A 20374-nucleotide genomic window follows, 5' to 3' on the forward strand; every position below is an offset into this window, starting at 1 on the left:
CTCTTCCTGTCACCTCTGTGGCATTTCCAAACACCGCTCCCCATCCCCCCTGTGTCAGAGAAACCAGTGAAATATATTCGTGATTTGAGGAAGGGCCACGTTTTTCATGGCCACTGTTGTAATCCCATGGTGAAGGGCACTGCCTGACATACTTGTAAGTGTGCAAAAAGAATTTTTTTTTTGAAATAAACAAATCATTAAACGAAAAAAAATTTTTAAAAATGTAATGACTAGGCTTAATGCAAAAAGTAAGCTCAAATATCATGGCACTGAGGAACTCACAAAATCATTCTGATGTGCAAATAGCCAGAAATAAAGGCAAAGGCCATCCATTTTTAAATTAAGCAGTCCTGGATGTGGGATCATATTATTGTGTTGTAAAATGTTACCAATGGAAAAACCAGGTAAATATCAGTGTGTACACAGGCGCTCTCATATTATTTCTTATAACTATCTGTGAATCAAATTATTACAAAATAAAGAGCTTGATTTAGGTAATGTAGTAAGTGCAAACCCGATCTGTCAGATGAAGACACATCTGTCAGTTGGGGGATCATTCACGGACAAGTCAATCAGATGTCATTAGAAGATTTGGTCAGGGCATTTTCTAGTTGCAAGCTGCAAAAATGTAAATCAGTCAACCTACGTAAAAGTAGTAAATACTGGGCAGCAGCAGCTCAGGGGCGGATCATGTACCTAATGAACTTGTGGCTCTAGAGGCGGGAAAATGGATTTTTAATAGCATCATATGGTTGATGTTGCCTGCATTCGGCAAGGTCTTACAAGAAAGAGATGAGATCAGAAGCAAACGTAGAGAACACTTACATGACAAAGGCCTCCATGCAACGATCAGATAAGGATGTGGTGCCCCGGCCAACTTTTAAGCTGGACAGAATGGCTCAGGGAAAAAAGTGTAGCTTTTGCATGGAAGCCCCATAGCCTCAAAGTTTCCATCAAGAGAGAGGTATGAGAGCAAGGGAGCAAAGGAATACAAGAGATTTATGAGTCGAGTCCCCCCCAAAAATCGTGACTGTGGCTTCTGGCCCATGTTGCCGGTTGGAATCTGTCTGGTAACGCTCCTACTACGTCTATAGGATAGCCATTCTGACCCAAACTCCCATGATCCCCAGGCTCCAAAAGTCTCCACTCGGAACATAAAATGACCCTTGGGGCTCTGGTCTCCTAGAGCAGGACGGGGATTGAGAAAGCCAGACAGCCTCTCAGTTCAGACTCCCCGAGTGTGGTGTGGCCAGAGTGCGTTGGGAGACACAGTGGCCGTGGAAGAACCTCCCAGAGGGTGGCGCCAGAGGCCACAGAGAACTGCAGGCTGAGCCGGGCCTACAGGGACACCCGCCATGCTAGGTTCCGTGGCTTCGCAGCAGAACTACAATGTTTTCCATTCTTCCCCTTCCTAGTTCATCCTCTGTCAAGGTTGGTGGAGGGAGGGGATCTCAGGCGGATGACTTCTCTCTTTAGTTCTGAGGTCTGAGGAGGAGGTGCCTGCCTAACCGCTAACACAGAGACCTCCCGGGCCGATGATGGATGAGGCCAGTAGATGGTACTTTGAGATCATCTTCCATGGAGCAGGAGCAGGATCTCTGCGGGAAGACACGGTATATTCAGTGGACGGGAAGGCACACTGAGGTAGCCTTCTGGGACTCAGCCACATTTGGTTCTCCTCTCCTTCTGGGCACGTGAGTGTGTGTACCTCTCGGTGCCCTTGCAGTTAGGTATGGCCATGTGCCTAGGTGTGGCCAGTGGGCTGTGAGTGAAAGCCATGGTATCACTCGCAGGCTGTATCATTCATCCTTCACGGGAGACCTTCCGTGGTTCTCTTCCTCTGCTATTCTCTTACGGAAGAGGTCTTGGGTTGAGAGGATGCGCTAAAGGCTTGAAGCAGCCAGGATGCTAAATGTCGCCTTGAAGACTTGCCCTGGAGCGTTGCCCAGATCACAGCCATTTTGTGTGAGAAACTAGTTGTGTGCGGCTGATGAGATTTTGGTGTTTCTTTGTTCACGCACTGTAGCCAAAACAGAATCTATCATCACTGACGCCGCCCCAGAGCCCAGGTGGCAGAGTCAGGTCTCAAATTTTGAGCCTTGAGCCAGCACACCGTATGAGCTCATAGGATTGTTGTGAGGACGGCCGTCATTACGACTCCAGGCCGGGCCGAGTCTGACAAAGTTCTCCCACCTGCCTACAGAATCACCTCAGTGGAGACCGGGTGCTGCCCCCTTCAGAGAACTGCGTAAGCTTTGCGTCATTCAAATGCCCACCCCGACCATTGTTTAACTTCTGCCAAATCCAATCTATTGCTCTTGTAGGGGGGTGGAAATGATTTTCTCTCTACCCTTCGAGTACTTGACTGAAACCCCTGTAACAAAAGACAGATTAACAAAAGAAACACAGAAGTTTCTTAACATGGATACCTCATGTCACCATGGAAACACCCAGGGAAAAATAAGTTAACTCCCTGAGGTGGCTTAGAATTTGGGATTAAATACCAGCTCAACAGGGAAGGAAGAGGGGGTTGGTAGGCCTCTTAGGGGAGAGTCAGTGATTTTTAGGAGAGATGAATGGGCCTTTGGAAGAACAGATGGGAGGTAGAATAATTTGTGATGAAGTTTGTCAGGGTGTGGGGTTGACTTCTAGTCTCTTCTCTTATGAGAGTCAGTCCTCCCTAGGTGATGTACCTCCCGGGAGGGGATCTGTGATGAGTGTTCCTTTTGGGTATCTGGTATCTGCCTTTAGGCAGATAAAAGCAATTCAGTGAAAGCCTCTCCCTGTATTTGCCGTTTTTCAAGTGCCTATAGCTCTAAGCAATCCGTGTATCAAAGAGGAAGATTTGGGGGTAGCAGGTCCTGAACTCCTGCGGTCCTATTTTGGGGTGGCATATTCTGCTACCCTTCACTCTCTCATTTACAAGACTTTGAGCTTCCTACATCAATTAGGCTACACAGACAAGCCCTCTTCTGGCTCCAGCCCTGGCGAGACTGCCACTCAGGGTGAGTCTGGGGGGCTTCTGAGAATACCGTGTGCTGGTTCTCTCAGTCTCCGTCCTAGCTGTACCCTGAGCCCACCTCTATGTGCGATGTTCTGTGACCTTCCCTCATCCTTGGATAGGTTCAATCTGGACACCGAGAGAGAGATGTTAGGGAACTTCAGACTCCATTCCAAGCTTGAAAATTCTAGAGCCCAACTCAGGTAGCTGAAAATCTAGTCTCCATGAAAATCAGTCTAGAAGATCTGGCCCTTTAGCTGGAGATGTTTTGAATCATCTTAATCACAGGACGATGACACTCTGGGGCAAGTATCTCCAACACCCTCAGGGCCAGCAGGGTGATGGAAATGAGAGAAGCCAGCCAGTGGCATCTGCATGTCCCACATGCTCTCCCAAGTGCAGAGTTGCTACAGAATTCTGGCGGATTGTTATCCAGCGGGAATACAAATATGTTGCCAAACCTTGACATTTTTCATTAGGAACCAGAAAGAGAGCTCTATATGGAATTCTCCCCATTTTGAAATATTGGTAATTAAAAACAACAGACAATAGTTACAACTCCATGGTCAATAGAACATGTCTGGAGGGCAGAGTGAGTTTGCAGACTCTGCTCTGTGATAGGCATTTGCGTGAGGGGAGCAGACTGGCTAGAGCTAAAGGTATGCATTGAGATGTAGCAAGAGGTCCAGCTGACTTGATTTTAGCCTACATTTGGAATGAAGGGTGGACCCCAAAGGACTGACAAGTTTGACTTGTTCTGTTAAGTAATAAGGAGGCAGCGTAGCAAGGGGGTGGGGTGGGGAGGGGAACATGAGCTTTGAGTTCAGAGGCTTGGGTTCAAACCTTGCTCCCCTACGTAATAGTTGTATAATGAGTATGTTGCTTCACCTGAGTTTAGGTTATGGAGAATAAATCCTAACAGGGTCATGAGAATTAAATATATGCGTATGAAAATGTCGGCCACCTGGTCAGCGCCTAGTTCGTCTACATCCTTCCAAAGGTTCCAGAGTGAGGAAGAGATTTGATAAAAGCAGTGTTTCTGGAAGGATGGCCAAATGGCAGTTTGGACACTGGAGACAGAAAGACTGGCGAGGTCTCAGGCAGTGTGACCAATTTGAGAGGACGAGTAATTACTACCATGTGGCCTTGGAGCCAAGCCCATCCCCAGTGACAAGACCATAAAAGTTGACCTCCTGGCTCCTCCACGGGTAAGGTGATGGACAGGGTGTGATATGCAGTGCCAACAAAAGCTTGGCCGTGCCGGCTGTCCTGTCTGCTTCCCACCCTGTCCTCGGCCTCCTAGGGCAGCCAAGAGGGGCAGGGCCTGGCCCTGTCAGGACTGATCCAGATGCAGTTTTCAAACCCGGACCTCAATGCCAGCCTTGGGCCCACGCCAGACCCTGACCTTTGCTGGGTCCCCACAGACAATGCTCCTCTATCTTGAATAGCCAGTAAGTCTCTGCAGAGTTCTCACCAATGTTCTGAGCTGCTTAGCAAACTCATCTTCAGAAGACACTTCTTTTGAAAGCAGAGCAGGTGTAAGTTACATGCAAGCATTTCTACATCAAAATGCCCCAAAGCAGAGTCCTTGCAAGGAATTAAAAAAGACAAAAAAACTCGATAGTCTCACCCCTCAGGAGCTGTTGGAAGAGACACGTTTACACACTAATCACAATTAAACTGTCATTGCCAGTCAACATCACCAGCTTCCCAAAAACGTGCCTTAAACTGATTTTTCGCATGCAGAGCATCACTGGGAGGGCTTGCTGGGCCCCTCTACAAGTCTCAGAATCCGGTCTGGAGTAGGGGCTGCATTTCTAGCAGGTTCCGGGGTGATGCTGCTGCTGCTGGTGAGGGACTCTACCTTCAGCAGCACTGCTGTAACGGGTTAGTGCTTACTTCGTTCACAGTGCCAGGGAGCGATCCAGAATGCATGGGAACCCATTTCCCCTCGATGAGTAAATAGAAGCTGAGGGTAAATGGCAGAAATAGGATAAACCAGTGCCTGAGCATCTGACATAAGAGCCACAAACTTCACTGTAAGCCAAGAAATGGTCAAGGTGGAGGCAGTTCATTTCAACAGGGAACCAGCTAAGTAGGTGACAATTTACTGGATGAACAATATCTAGGGACAGACTCCACTAAGGACCCAAACTCTTTGATATAAGCTTTGATACTCTTCAAGGCTTGCCGTACAAAGTGTTTGCCAGGGACCAGCAGCACGAGCAGCCCCTGGAGCACGAGAACACATTCCAATCCCACTCCAGAACTTCTGGGTCGGAATATGCACCTTTCCAAGATCGCTGGGTGATGCTACTGTACACTCGGTTCGAGGAACATGGAGAGATCGTTCTGCCCTCACAGCTAGTGACCGGCACCAGTCATGGTCCAGGGGAGAAGAGGGACTGCCTGCCCACTTCCAGTGCTACCTGCTAGCTCCAGGGGGTGGGCAGCTCCAAGTTCTGCTCACCCGTCCCTCCCCCGCCCACTACCCCTGCGTGGGCACAGAATGGCAGGCAGAGGACAAAGGTTACTCCTCACAGGTTCACAGGCCTGGAGGCTACACTCAGTTGAGGCTTCAGAGTAGGAGTATCAAATGATTTTATTACAAAACTTAAGCTATTTATTGATCATTCAACTTTTCTAAAAAACACAAACGTGAGAATAAAATAAACACACCAAGACTCACTAGCCCTTGCAGGATAAGCAGCAGCCCTGGACAGACAGCCTGCAGATGTTTCTCCTTCTACCTGATGTCTGCACTTCCTCACACATTCTACGGTCCCATGTGTTGTCACCTCTTACGGAGGAAAGGAAACTGAAGCTACAACAAGATTCACGTACAAGAGGGTCATGACAACTTTTGAGCTAGTTGGTGCTGACAGCTTAAACATTCTAGTTGACAGTTAAGCACTAATTTCCTACTCCATGCTAACCTTTACTGTCGTTCTTTGGAACTGGTTATGTTCCTTCACTGTAGCTACAGCCCCTCTAGGGATCCCCGAGCACAAACCCTAAAATCCACACAGTCTCCAAGTTCAAGTATAAAGGTTTGTTTCAGGACAACCCCAGACTGATGTAGTGTTTCTTTGTATCTCTGTAGTGTCTACTGGCTGTCACCCCCTTTGGCAGGCTGACCAGACGGCAGCACAATGAGGGGGCACACACGGTCCACTGTCACTGCCTGTTCAATCTGGACACTGCCCCACAGTCAAGGCTGAACGTTGAAATCAGTGACGACCTCAGCCTGTCTTCATTCTGAAGTTGTCCTCTTAAGTAACCGAATCCATTTCTTCATGGTTAATTCAACGGAGCTTCCAAAAGGTGTCAGACATACTCTAAAAAGAGAATCAGATCAAGAGGCTTTTTGATAAGAGACTACATTTAATTTTATGTTCCTAAAGGAATTTACAATTAAACTAGAAAAACTGGTAATGTTTTATACTCCATAATGGAATTGAGTTTGAGTTCTCCCCCGAGTCCAGGCACAAATAGACAATGCCCCTCTTAAGGCAGTGCCCCACCCAAGCTTTGTGCTCTTGCTCTGTTCACTCACTGATGCTTTCCTATCAAAAATAATAAACATCTTAATGAATCTGACAAACAGAACACCGAAGTGGAATCAGGGGACAGGTTACTAACAATGGCTAGGTAAGAGTCCACTGCTTACCTGCTGGTTACTGCTCACCTTGACCAAGGTCTCAAAGCCTGCAAAAAGCGTGGCTTTGTGCACCTGTAGCTGACTTTTAAGATGAAGTTAAATCCCAAATGTAACAGGAAGGGGCACGCACATAACAGAGGAATCCCACGGTTGTTGACAGTGGTAAACTCTAATCTCTAAATACAAGGAAATCCAGCAGGGCTTAAAGCAGACTGTGAGTCCCATTGAGGATGCCATTTTAGAAGGCACTGTTTGACTTTATATTTAAATTGCAAACCCAAGTTTAACTCATGTCCAGGTATGAGACTCATTCAATCAACTTCAGAAAAATAGGACTTTCATTTGAATTTCTCTTGTGCACAGCAACCATCCCTGTTGGTTTCTAATGAAGCATCTATCCACAGCTTAAATGTTTAGCTCTGGCGGCACAGAAGATCACACTAACACAGAATGCTACCCATGAGTTCTCAGTAAAAAATGACTCTTGAACAGTCGGTGGAGTCTCTCTGCAGTAAATGTTTTTCTGAATATATCAAGAACATGATCCCCAATAGTGGCTTACCCCTTTTCTATCCATTTTATATATTTATAAGCCAGAGATGAATGCTCCTGGACAAAAGACGGGATACTAGACCTTAGGAAGCATCCTGGGAGGGAGCTGGGGGGTCCTGGCTCTCAGGCTCTGGAGGGGGCGCTGGCACGGCTTCTTTCTTCTTGGCCGCCAGGAACTCGTGAATCGCTCTTTCTATCTGTGGTCTGAAGATGTGGTTTAGTTTGGGATCCACCACTTGAGAAATGATTCTGTCCACTCCAGCTTCCAACATCCCTGACCTTGTGGAGACAAACAGACCATTCTCTGAAGGTCCGTGAGTCCTTCCCCCAGCCACCCGTTTGCACCATGCGTACCTGCCGTACGATATCACAACTGGAAAAATGACACCAGGACGATCCAACCTTACTTAGTTTTCACACACGTAGCTGCACTCCGTTGTGTGTTTGCCCAGGTAGCTCTGTGCCATTTTACCCCATGAGTGACCGCAGGTAACCGCCACCACAATGAAGGTCTTAGTTCCACCACCACAGCATCCCCTGGGGCTATCCCTTTGGGGTCACACTCACCCGCCTCCTCCCACCCCCAAGCCCTAGGCACCCCTCATCTTGTCCCCATCGCTGTCATTGTTTATTCACCAGTGTTACATATATGGAATCAGCACCACGCGTCTTTCTGATACTGGCTTTTTTCACTCAGCACAATTCCCCGATATTTCTATTTCTAAAGAGGTGGGCTTCACAAGCTTTTAGATATTCCAGGAGAGTTCACTGGATCAAGACCTGAACACAAGTGCTAGTAATAAGAGCAAAAAAAGATCACGAGCAGAGTAGAAAAAGCCAGATGCCATGGCCCGCCTCTGCTGCAGTGCCCAGTGACACCGAGAAGTCACCAGGTGACTGGCAGTGGCACCGAACTAACTAAGGTTCAGGCTGTGACCGTGACAGACGTGCTTTAATAAGGCTCCATGCCTTCCTAAAAGCTGCTGTTCCACTTCAGACCTCTCGCCCAAGATCCAAACACTGATATCTTGGTATAAAACTCCCACGTATGGGCGAACTACACTGCAAACTTCAAGGAGCAGGGAATTAGGTTTCAGAATTTGGAGTATCTTTCAATGCACCCGGTAGAGTTTACACAGGAGGCCTATGGAGGATGGATAAAGTAGCAAGAATGTCAGTTGAGTCCTTTGCTTACTTGAACCTTAACTTTAATAAAGGGGTGGACTGCTGCGACTTGTGCGTGGGATTTGCTGTAAAGTACCATCCACCTTGACCAAATAATGACGCGCATCAGCTTTCTTGTACATCATGCTGTGATTACCACCTTTTCACTCTTAATTCTAATTACTTACTGAACTACACTCTGCCTCAGACCATTTCGCAACTGGTTTTTGTTCATTGTAGGATTCCATTCCTGCTTGTCCAGATGTGTTGACACAAAATTATCCACTTTCTGCCTCAGGTTTTGATAAGCTGGCTGAAACATTAAAAAGAAGAGGCAAGGTAAGAAGTTACATGCACCAAAATCTTAGAAGTCAGTCATTTAAGAATACTGCTTCCCACAGAAATGTAGATGTTTCAAGCCCTTAAAGACACTTCCAGCATGACGATGAAGACAGCTCTGTAGTACAGTAGAGCATGAATTAACTAGCAACCAAGGGCTTACTTTATGGTGGGCAGGCACAAGGCCAGATGCATCATCCCATTTACTTTCCAAGTAATGGTACAGGGAGGGTCTATTAACTCTCTCCTGCCCCCATTGTAGAGATTAGAAATTTATGCTTAGAAAAAGTAAACAACTTGCCCACATGGCCAAAATGTGGCAAAGCCAAGGTTAGACCTAGACTGTTTCTGAATCAGAGGAACTGGGTTCTAGCCTGGCACCATCACTAACCGGCTGTCTGACTTTCAACAAGTCACCAACCTTTCAGCTTCAGTTATTTCCATTTGTAAACCTGAAATATTACTGTCCCACTTACTTCGCAGGGTATCCTCAGCAATAAATAAGGGCTCAGGAAAGCCCACTGCATAAAATGAAGGGCCACCCAACCCTCAGCATGATGTGAGAATGGAGACTGAAGTCAAAGCCTATGGAACACTGGGAAAGGCTGAGGGGAAGCACACCTTAAGTCCAAAAATGGAGCTTGAGGCTCTTACCGGCTCATAGTCGGTTTTAGACCCAACTATGATCAGAACAAAATTAGAAGGAACTTGGTGAATACATGGAACATGTATTCTCAGCCTCTAAGACCTTCTGGTACGATCAGCTGCTCTTCTTCAAACCAGGTATAATAGCGTGCATTGCTGTTAGGCTTTACCCCTGCCCCCCTCCGCCTGGGCAGAGACTGCTTCCCTACCCCAGTGATGCTGAGTTTTAGCAATGCGACACAGTCTGGTCAATGGAGTGCTAGTGACAAGAGGCCTTAAATGTGGTCGTCCTCTGTCTGGCTTGGTTCTTGTGCTCTGGTGACCCTCTATGACGGCATGTCCTGGGACCTAAGGTGAGTTTATATGTAGCCCAAGCTAAACCCAAGCCCAGGCCACCTAAACCTCCCAGCGGAAGCCTACGGAGATTAGCTGAACTTTAGCTGACCTGCAGCCCTATCAGCATGAGAATAGATGCTTATCATAAGTCACCATGATTTGGTTTATTATGCAGTGTTACTGTGGCAAAAGTTTGCTAGCAGTCAGGTAGATGAAATTGACAAAAAAAATCATCAGGCTTCAACTCTATAGGTGGACTCTTCCAAAAGGCCAAGAGAACGGATTCACAAACACCCATGTACTATCTACCTAGCAACTCCTCCTTCCTCTCCTCACAAGGGTAGGACAGAGGGTGCCATGTTCTCCTGACCACAAATGTGGTGCCTGACCCATGCTAAGACAATGCTGATGTTCCCTGGGATTTTTTGAACAAGAATTGAGAGTCCCTTTCTAGAGGAAGAAGATGTAAGATGTAATCAAAATACCAGTAACCAAATGGATGACTCTGCTGTGCAGTGACAGTAAAATATTATAAAGAGCAGAAATGAAAGATGGCCCTGGAGGCGCATCCCCGGTTCCAAATGCATCCCTACTCTTCTGACAGTTTGTTCAATCAGTCCTTTCTTGGGGTGCCCAAGTCAACAGATTCACCACTTTGCTTAAAGAAACTAGAATTAATTTGTCACTTGGAACTATGCATCCTGCTACTGTACTTTATAGTATTCAAAATAAGTCACCTGGTTTGAAATGATAGTTACTGTTTACCGTAAAAGGACAAAGGACAGCAAATGTCACCACCAAACCTGAACAGATCTTGACAACATAGAACAATCCCTTCAGTTCTTGAAGTGAAAGGACAGACTGTGCCTCCCATTAACATTTTATTGCATTATCTATCCCTCACTTGATTCACTTATCAGTTTGTTCTATTTATTTGTACTTTGGGTGCACTGCAAAGTCAATTACAAACATCATCTGTACATTTTCCCTGAAATATATCAGCAGTTTGGGAAGGGGCCTAAGAATATACATTTCTAACAAGTTCTCAAGTGATGTTGATGCTGCTGATCCAAGAGGCAAACTGAGAACCATGGGGCTAAAGCAACAGTGCCTGAAAACACACAGTCTTCCAAAAATAAAACCACCCAGGCACTAATGGAAGGAACATCTAAGGTGTTACGTGGGGAAGGCTCCAACTCTCTTTCCCCCAACAGCTTTACAGTACTAATTTTCTTTCTCTCTTTTAAAAATACCATGCATACTACATTGATTTAGCCACACAAAACAGAACATAAGAGATATGAGTGGAGAACTTGTGATGGGAAGTTGAGAACACCCAGAGTCCTGGGAAAGGTGGAAGTTCAGTTGATATGTACCTGAGAACCTTAAATAAGGAAAATTAAGCATTAAATATTAAGCACTTCTAACACCACATAGTGTATATAGCATCTGGTCCACCTGTCAGTTTTCTACCCTAGAGTATGAGCTCTGAGGACTGGTAGTGACTTACTTGTTCCTGTATCCACACAGCCCACATGCTGTAGGCCAATAAATGTTCAATGAATAAATGGAAGATGTCTTTCCCTATCTTTGAGTTATAATTTTAAGTTCACAATTTTCTTGTTAGGTAGGCAGATTCTCTTAAGAGAGGAGAAATCACTTCCCTAGAGGGGCTCAGTCAGTAACAGAGCCTCCTAAACCTACAACCCTAGTCTTGTTAGAAAAGCTTCTGAAATGGGAGAGAATGGAACATTCCAGCAACTACTGTATGTCTGACACTTAACACACCTGACTTCATTGAATCTCCACGACTTTGGCAAGTAACATGAAATAGCATTTTACTAGGGGGTTGACCTATGGCATTAGGATCTAAAATTGGCACCAAATTCTCTTTAATCCACGATGGAGTACAAGATAAGGGTTCTGCACCAGTGTACCTTAATTCAACCGGACACTCAAGCCTGCAAATCACTGAGCTAGAGAAAAGGAACAAATTGCTACAACGTTCTGATGATTGTGCATTCAAACCATTCTCCCTTCCTTACCTGGCCTTCTCCAATGTTCTTAACACACAGAGGTTTGTTACTGAGGAGCTTAAAGAAGTCTCAGCTTGGGAAAGACAGGATCTAGGCTCTGAAACCAGTACTGAATCCCCAAGTTCAGAGAAACGACTGGACCGTCACACAGCTAACAGTAATCGGACTGGGAGTCCAACCCACGTGTACACCACTCAGAAAGCTTCCTGTACTGCCTCAAGCGGCCTAATACCTCACTGCTGAGACTTTTAAAAAGTATCTTTTGTTGTTCTCTCTGCTTTAGAAAAGCCAACCTGCAACTCTGCTGTCTTCACGCCCAGTCCTACCCCGTCGGCCCCAGGTACCTTGGTGTCCACGTCCGCCAGGCAATCCCGGCGGAAGCTGTCAAACAAGCCCCGGCTTTTGAGCTGCTCCACGATGAGAGCGATGAGCTGTGGGTCGCCGGGAGGCAGTGAGGCCGGGTTGATGGGGCCGCCGCTCCCACCGGCCCCCGTCGCGCCTGTCGCCGACCCCGCCGAGGCCTGGCCCGCTCCGCCGCCGCCCACCGAGCCCGTGCCCCCACCGCCGCCGCCGTCCGCCATGGCTGCGCCCTGGGCCCACAAAGGAAACTGAACACGACTTCTTCTCAGGGACAGAGGGCCTGGATCGTGTAGAGGTGGCAGAAGCGCCCAAGAAGGAGGTGGCGGCGGGAGAAGAGGGTAGGGAGGGGCCGGCGGCGGAGGAGGAGGCAGGCTCTGATGCAGCGGAGGTGGCGGTAGGAGCGGTAGAAACGGCCCGCTCCATCCCGGGCGTTCTGCAGATGACGTCACCAATGGCCTTTGCATTGTGGGGCGGGAAGTTTTCGGCAGTCATCTCCGCCTTTCTTATAGGTAGAGGTCTGGCTGACGGAAACTACAACTCCCGGCAGGCTCCGGCTCGCTGAGCGCTGGTTTGCGAGGGCAGTGTGGGAATTGTAGGCTCAGGTGCTAGTGATTGCGAGAACCTGCGCCGGCATTCCTCGTCCGGTCACTGCAGCGCTCGCTTTGAATCAACAGGCCCCAGGAGGGGCCCGATTATGAGAATCATCTGTGGGACTGAGTAAAAGTATAAATTAACGGGTTTGTCCCTGAGATGTTCGGATTCAGTATTTCTCGGTCGGGGCCTAGGAATCTGCTTTTAAAGTGCACACCCACGCTCTCCTTGAACAATAGGAGCCCGGGAAATTTGGGCAACAGCGGACTAATCAAATTTGTATTATGTCAAAATGTGTAGGTACTTTTTACTCCTTCAGATTTTAATAGCAGTGCATACTTATTTTTAAAAATTGGAAAATAACAGAACATTGTGACGAAGAAGATAAAAGTTTTCCCTGAATTTCTTACGTGTGTGGATTTGGTCCCAGATAAAAAACATTGTCAATAATAATGGTGATAATAATAAACTAATGTCGAGTAAATGGAATATGCCAGGCATGATGCTAAGCCCTTTACACCCACTACTTGACAAGAAACTAAAAAGCAGTTACTGTTATTGCTGTTTTACAGATGCGGAAATGGAGACATTTTGTTGCCCTGGTCACATAGCTAGAGGGTGAAGAGGCGGCTTTGAACTCAGGTTTTCTGAATACAAATCTTGCAGCGTTTAACCCTCCTGAGATCTAGCGGGCATCACACACTAGGTAAGGCTTTTTATCCTGATTTGTTTTTAGCCACAGTTCACCATGGGAACCCCGTGGCTGCCACCACTATCCTCTTCTCCTTTCAGCCTTTAGCCTATTATTAACTCAACTCCTGCCCACTTGGGGCAATTAGGTCAGCTGTTGTTATTTCCTCATCTTATATAAGCAGTGGAGAGGTTGTAAATAATAAATTCTGCAATACTGTTGGTTACTGGGAAGAGGCAGAATAGACTCGGGATGCTTTCCGCGTTAACATTTCCTACTCAAGAAAGTTTTGTTCTGAAACTAAATATTCAGGTGTTAGTTTATACTCATCCTTTAACATCCAGCTCAGTCTTTTTCAATTAATGACAAACATTAATGTTAATGATATTCTCTTAATACCTCACCATCCTTGAATTGACACTATGCCAATTCTGACTAACTGACTTCACACTTACCACCTTTAGCCCCAGGAGAAGCCCAGGTCAGGCTACCTGGACCCCATGTCCGTTCTCTCCCAAGCTCTCTGATCACTTTCATCAGCCTTTTCTCCCATTTTGGCACGGTACACCTTACTCTTTCCTCAGGGAACACTTCTGACCCTCAGACCTAATCTGCCTTTGGTCTCACTGATACAGACTCTCTGAGCAGACTCTCTCGTAGCAGTTATTATAGTGAAAAGTGAATAATTAATAGACTCATTAGCCACTTGTTTCCCCTACTAGAGTGTAAGCTTTGGGCTGGGAATGTGATACATTCATCACTCTATCCGCAGCCTGGGGCACAAAACCTAGTTCAAAGTGAATGTGTAAGTTCCTGTTTCTGGTAGTTTTAGGATAAGGTCAGAGAGTGTGTGTGTGTGTGTGTGTAAAGGGTGGGTATCCCTTAAGCCACAACCTCCAGAAAAGAGAGAGGCATTATAGCAGGAAATGATGGATCAATTTATTGGTCTAATGGGAAAGTGATCCTGGAGATTGGCAGTAGGTGGTTTAGCCTTTGGCAATCTCAGTGTGGGGATCCTTGTGTCCTGGTTGGTGGAATTCTGAATCGCGAGAAGATGCTGTACCATATATCTGAGGCCTTGCCTCTGGAATTGATATAAATGGGGTGGGGGGTTGGGGAGCCAAGGTGATCAGGCCTAGGGGAGGCTTATTATTAATCCAGACGTGCAATAGGAAGCCACCGCTTAACATCCAGAATGCTCTCATCCCCAGTCAAGGAATGTGTAATACACAGTGCACTAGGGGGCACCCTTGCTCTGTTAATAATCCAGGACCTTTAGAAATTCTACGGAGATAATTGCTTTAACTTCGGCCCAGGTAGTCTCATTTTCTTTAGGTATTCTTTAGGTAAAAATAATTGTAGGATCTCAGTTTTAAAATTGGTCTCTAACAAGCTTCCCAATCCAGTGACTTGGACATTCTAGATTCTGGAATATTTTATATCAAAGACTGCATAAAAGAGTGGAAACTCCATTAAGCCCAAACCTAGGTCTCAAAGGAGAAAGGGCAGGAGCCGGAAAGAGTTGAGATCTACAGGCTGCTGAGGGAGATATGAAAAAGCAGCCAAGTGCATGCATGGGCTTTTTGCATCAGGTGGTGCAGGACTGGAATTCCAGCTGTCACTTTGGGGCAGTGTGGCTTTGGGAAAGTTGAATCCCCTCTCCAAGCCTCCACTCCTCAGGACCTTGGAGAGGATTAAGCGCCATTTTGGCAATCCATTTAGTATAATTCCTGGTCCTCAGCAAATGTTTAATAACATTTCAGTTGTAGATTTACCTTTGGGTTGGGGGGTTATTTGATTTACCTCTGTCTCCCCCACTGATCTCTAAATTCCATGACTGGATTGTCTGTTTCACCTAGGAAAGTGTCTGGTATATACAGGCTCTTGGAAAATGTGTGATGGATGGACGAAAAAAATAATGAATGAATGAATGGGAAATTTGCTCTTCTAAGTCAGGATAACGCTGTTTAAGATTTTTGATACTGCCTTCAATCAAATGTCATAATATAGCCAATATTCAGAGGAGTCAGGACAGTACAGTAAGCTGTCTGTAATATATGTCCAAATGATCCGTGATTTTTGACTACATGGACTGGGAGACTGGGCCAGGAAGCAGACCCCAAGGTTAGAAGTCAGTCTGTGGGTTGCCTTGGTAACGTTCCAACCATGTAACCCAAGATCCTGGTCCATAAGCAAGAGCATTCCAGAGCCCTACGAACTGAATCCAAGGCTGCATTTAGACACCACAGCCACTTGAGGTAGACACATTGTTGATTCTTATTCATGTTCGTGGTGTGGCCCTTTTTCTTCTTGTTCCTGTGTCGTCATCCAGAGAGCTCTGCCAATTCTTAGGCTGGACAGCTGTTCATTTCCTAATTAACAGCATCCAGAGTTTCTCAAGATTGCCTGTCTGTAGCGTGTTGGCTACATCCATACCATGTGATCTTGGCTGCTTCATTTTGTTTGTTTCTTTCTGATATTTTCCAGCATATCTATGACAAAATGGATCCAAATATACACTAAAAACCAGGGCTTTAATAAGCAGGAGTCCTTAGCACCAATCAATACAATCACCGCCTTTCCTACTGGACATGCATCTTAGATAACATTTCAGGCTTCGGTGTTTTTAACACATTGTCATTTCGAATGATTTTTACTAAAGGATTTCTAGTGAAAGAGGCAACATGAGATCATATTGAGAAAAGAGTGAGAAGTTTGGAATCTGCGTTGGGTTTGGACACAGCACCTCTGCTTATTGGCTGTGTGACTGAGGGTCATCCATTAACCCATATGAGCCTTGGTTTGCTCATCTGTGAAATGGAGATGATATTAATACCTACCTTTTGTTGTCCTGAAAGTCAGCGATCATTTATATGCAGAACCTGGTACACAGTAGACCCTTAACAGCTAATGATATGGTCTTGATACAGCATCCTGGTGTACTCAGTTGTAGTCTCCTAGTGGGACAGAAATCTCCATTAATATGTATTCAGAATTAATATATATGTTACTTTAGTAGTTTTAATCTTGTGATGACCTAGGAAACCACTCAGCCAACCTCTAAATTGGTGAGCTCAGTAAAGTTCATAGTCAAGCCCTCCATGCTATTGCTGCTTTGTCTACCTTTGTCATCATCTGCCTTTGTCATCATACTTCTAACGCTGTCTCTCATTCTCCAGTGACACTCCCTATGTACCTATGTATTTCTAGTTACTTTTCCAGTATCCCTTCTCCTTCTTTACCAACAGAACCCAATTTTGTTTGAAGCTGCAGCGTGCTCTGTTAAAGCATCCTTCCCTAGATTCCACTGTTGCTAGGAGTGACCGTAGGTTCTGCTTCTGGTCAGAGAGGTATGTGCTGAGGCTCCCAGGAAAACTTGGCCTTCCTGATGGAAGCACCACCCCTTCCTGCTATAGCATGAAGGCGCAGCAGTCATGAAGCAATACCCTGAGGGTCAGTTGGAGCCATGTAACTAGTTCTAGTCAGTGACTTGTGAGCAGAAGTGACTTGTGATACTTCTGGGCCAGAACATTTAAATACCAACATGAGACCCTCCAAGAACTCTCTTTCCATCTGCTCTGATAACCGGCATGATTTCAGGTAGTGGCTGATCTGTCATCCTGGGCCCCAAAGTGAGGAGATGTGGAGCAGAGGAGGCCCCGCTCTCTCCTAACAGACATGTACCAGGAGTGAGAAATAAACTTTGGTTGTTTTAAGCCACTGAGCTTTTGGAATTGTTTGTGAGTGCAGCATACTCTAGTCCATTCTGACTGATACAACCCTGAGCACATTCCTCCACTAAGTCCATCATCTGTGGAATAACTGAATGCTAAAAACCCCTGGGTGAGTGAGTGACTGAATGCCAGGCCCCATCCCTTCAGCTCGCGTCTAGAAATGATTGTACATCAGCCTAGTTTACTCATGTGCCCCTGTGAGACAGCTTCAGTCAGCCCTTCTTCAACTTTGGTGGCCATCCAAATTCCCTGAGGACCTTACTAAAAATATAGATGCTCAGCCATCCCCCCAAACCTACAGAAGCAGTCCCTAGAGGTGGGTTAAGGCCATCGGCATTTTTAAGTAAGTTTCCTGGGAGGTTCTGACAACCTCCCAGGAAACTTGTGGTCTCTCTGGGTGGAAATTTCCAGCCCCACCAGCAAGCCTTTCGGGTGATTATCTTTGGCATGTGGGTTTTCAGCTTCTTGCAGTCATTCCCTCCCCAGGTCCTACTCCCAACCCCCACCCTTGTTCCCAGGTGGCCACTTTGACCTAAATGCAATTACCTTTGGTAAAGGTTCCCTTGAATATGTCAGTGACATCTCCTCCCTGACCCTTGTATCTCTAATCTGTCAAAAGAAGGGAGTTGAAACAGGGTGGCCAGAAGAGCCTGCTGTGAGAGACATCAGCACTTAACAAACAAACATCTTTCACACACACATCACATAGCGTCATGTGATTGTGCTGCTTCTAAGATAATACAGGCTTATCACATATGTGATGCATATAAATTCATAAGTGTGCCCCATACCCTGTGATGTAACCATCAGGCAAAGTTTAAAGCTGTGTGACAGTTGTCTTTGTTCCTTTGGTGTTTCTCTGTGACTATATATTTAGACTTATTTGGAGAGACTGTAAATTTGAGGATCAGATGGTGAAGCCCAGGGGAATGGCTCTCCTGACAGGCCCTTACCCCCACACCATGACGGGTCCAGGAGAGGCAGAAAGAGGCCTGGTGTTGGGGGTCTGGGGCCACTTTCTGTAGCTAGGCTCTGTCAAGGCGAGCGGCCGTCTCTGAGCTGAGGGGAGTCCCTTCCACTTCTGAGAGCAGAGCTAGCTTCAGGGTGTGCTGGATCTTCATGGAAACACAGCCGCAATTCCAAAGATTTCTGACAGGAGGAGAGGCGGAACAGCAGGTTGCCCCAGCCAGAGGAAGGGAAGTAATATTTATTGAGCGCCTACTCTCTACCTGGCCCTGGTGGAAGCTCCTTACGCCCGCTACCAGTAGTTGGGCCAAGGGCCCTGCGAGGCAGACAGACGTTCTTCTCGTTTTACAGATGAGGACCCTGAGGTACAGAGAGGGGAAGTCAGAATCAAAGTTGAGACCAGGTCTGCCTGGTTCTAAAGCCTGGGTTCCACCTTTAATAACGTTTCAGGACTGTGACCTCTGGAGACAGGCCGGGGATGGAATTCTGGCCCACCATATTGTAGCTATGAATTATGGGTCAGCTCTCTTGTTGGAACTCAGTTTCCCCACGTGTGACATGATGGTAGTGACAGAACCTACCTCATAAGGATGTTGTGAGAATTATGTGAGGCGGTGCCTGGCAGGTGCTAAGTTCTAGATCCGTGCTACCTGCGATTATTCTAGAGAGAAGACCAGTGGCAGTTTGTTGAACGGGGAAGGGCCCGTGCAGGGGTGAGGAAGTATGTGCATGTAGATTTTATTGTTCCTGAGCTCAGGAAGCTTTCTCAAGGCAGGTAGGGCAGTCGTTTAATGTGGCCCTTGGGTGGTTGAGCTGCCCTGCCCTATGACAACCTGCTGCATTCACCCCTCCCTCGGCCTCTACCTGCTGTCCCCTATCCCCCCCACACCCCTGCCCTGTGGCTGCTCTGCTGGGCATTCCACGCTACACTGGAACATTCATGTCCTTCTGGGCTCAAGGACAGGGGCGCATGTGTCCTTACCCTCTCCTGAGACAAAGTAGGCAAGAAGGCTCTAGAAGGTGCCCATGGGCTTACAGAGGAAGCGAGTGCCAGGCCAGTCCCCTGATTTCCTTGCATTGGCTTCTCTGGCCAACCCTATGAGGTAGCCATGGGTTTGGGGCCCAGGTCAGCAGTGGGGTTGTGTGTCTTTATCAAGTTACTTAACTCCCCTAATAGGCCTCACTTTCCCCACCTGCAAAACAGAGAGGATCAAAATCATCCCTATTTGCTGTAATTTTTGTGAATTAATAAAATATGGTACATAAGGACATACCTAGAATGGAAATCAGTGCACTGTAGGTGCTCAATACGTCATGGCTCTTATTACCCATTGTCCTGGCAGCACATAGGCTTGATAGTGGAGCTAAACCACTTATCTGTTCACTCAGAAATAATGGTATCTGCATTCTGTTCTAGGTCCAGAGGGGTAGAGGGGAGAGAGGGGAGATACTCACATGAATTTGGCCTTGGTCCTCATCCTGGAGGAGTTCAAAAGCTGGAGGGAGATCATTAGTAGAGTGCCTGAGGAGGGAGGTGGGTACAGAGGGAAGAGAGGGGGTGCAGGTAACTGCTCGGGGCCGCCTTGGGGATATCACAAAGGAGGCACTATTCAAGAAGGGTCCTAATGCGAGCAGTGGGCTCTTACCCTTCCTTGTAGAAGGAGATCCTTCGAAGACCCCCAGCTTATAAGTCTTGGCAGGAAATGTAGAGCCCAGAGACTTGACTTCTTAGCGTCCTAAACATGTGGCCTCGACTCCAGCCATCAGAGGCCAGCCACCCGGGCAGTCTGATGCAGCAGGGAGCATGTGAGGAAGCAAGGGGGAGGTGGCGTCCCCTTCAGAGGGGCCATGGTGGACTTCTGCATGGGTCCAGTACCTGCGTGGACAGCATCAGAGGCACCTGCTGCCTGGTCTGTCCCAGGATCGAGGCAGCAGTGTCACCATGGAACATGCAGTAGTGTGACTTCGGGTGTGGCTCCTGTCCATGCCACCCTTCAAGCCTGGATCTCTGGCCTTCCCAGAATTCTGGGAGCCACACCGTGTCATTTACTATGTACCTTTACTGCAGAAATCAGCCAGAATTCATTTGTGTTGCGATTCAGAACATTTCCTGGATACTTTGGTAGAGAAGGGAGAGGCTTGGAGTCCCAGGCAGAGGGTACAGCTCGAGCAAAGGCTCAGAAGCCTGAAGAGCATGGATATATTCTGAAAAGAGTTGCAAGTGCATGAGCTCTGTGGGGCTGCAGAGCCTGTATTCCACATGGGGTGTGTGGGGGGGACCAGCAAGAGATGAGGTTG

General features: G+C 46.9%; 1 protein-coding gene and 1 long non-coding RNA gene across 10 annotated transcripts in view; one reads left to right on the forward strand and one right to left on the reverse strand.

Annotated features, from left to right (window-relative positions):
* The window catches only part of LOC145722612 (uncharacterized), a 33816-nt gene that overhangs the window by 2566 nt on the left and 10876 nt on the right, over positions 1-20374 (forward strand). For 2 of the 7 annotated variants that reach the window (XR_014146988.1, XR_014146993.1), the window contains exons 2-3: positions 1477-12981; positions 13258-13391. This is a non-coding gene — a long non-coding RNA (uncharacterized LOC145722612). The remainder of the gene's footprint in view (positions 1-1476; positions 12982-13257; positions 13392-20374) is intronic. The other 5 variants (XR_014146990.1, XR_014146989.1, XR_014146992.1 and 2 more) reach the window with 5 other exon arrangements.
* Positions 5586-12315, reverse strand: BOD1 (biorientation of chromosomes in cell division 1). Of its 3 annotated transcripts, none has more exons than XR_014146986.1 (4): positions 12079-12315; positions 8567-8691; positions 7225-7493; positions 5586-6337 (listed from the first exon to the last, which is right to left on the reverse strand). XR_014146986.1 is itself a non-coding variant. In XM_006737941.3 (4 exons), the coding sequence occupies exons 1-3, from the start codon at positions 12313-12315 to the stop codon at positions 7298-7300; spliced, it is 558 nt and encodes a 185-aa protein (XP_006738004.1). In that variant the 3' UTR covers positions 5586-6339; position 7297. The 3 variants fall into 3 exon arrangements, 2 of the variants coding, with proteins under 2 accessions (XP_006738004.1, XP_030888974.1); XM_006737941.3 differs by having other exon boundaries at positions 5586-6339; positions 7297-7493; XM_031033114.2 differs by lacking the exon at positions 7225-7493 and having other exon boundaries at positions 5586-6339.

The sequence above is a fragment of the Leptonychotes weddellii genome, chromosome 7 (assembly GCF_054177405.1).
Source record: "Leptonychotes weddellii isolate Sample4059 chromosome 7, ASM5417740v2, whole genome shotgun sequence".
NCBI lineage: Eukaryota > Metazoa > Chordata > Mammalia > Carnivora > Phocidae > Leptonychotes > Leptonychotes weddellii.

Excerpts from the sequence above, each read along its gene's own strand:
- BOD1 (XM_006737941.3), bottom strand. The coding sequence starts at position 12,315 with ATGGCGGACGGCGGCGGCGGTGGGGGCACGGGCTCGGTGGGCGGCGGC. Across the intron at positions 8,692-12,078 it reads TGGCGGACGTGGACACCAAG|CCAGCTTATCAAAACCTGAG; the intron begins GTACCTGGGGCC and ends TTAATGTTTCAG. Across the intron at positions 7,494-8,566 it reads CTGAGGCAGAGTGTAGTTCA|GTCAGGGATGTTGGAAGCTG; the intron begins GTAAGTAATTAG and ends TGTCTCCACAAG.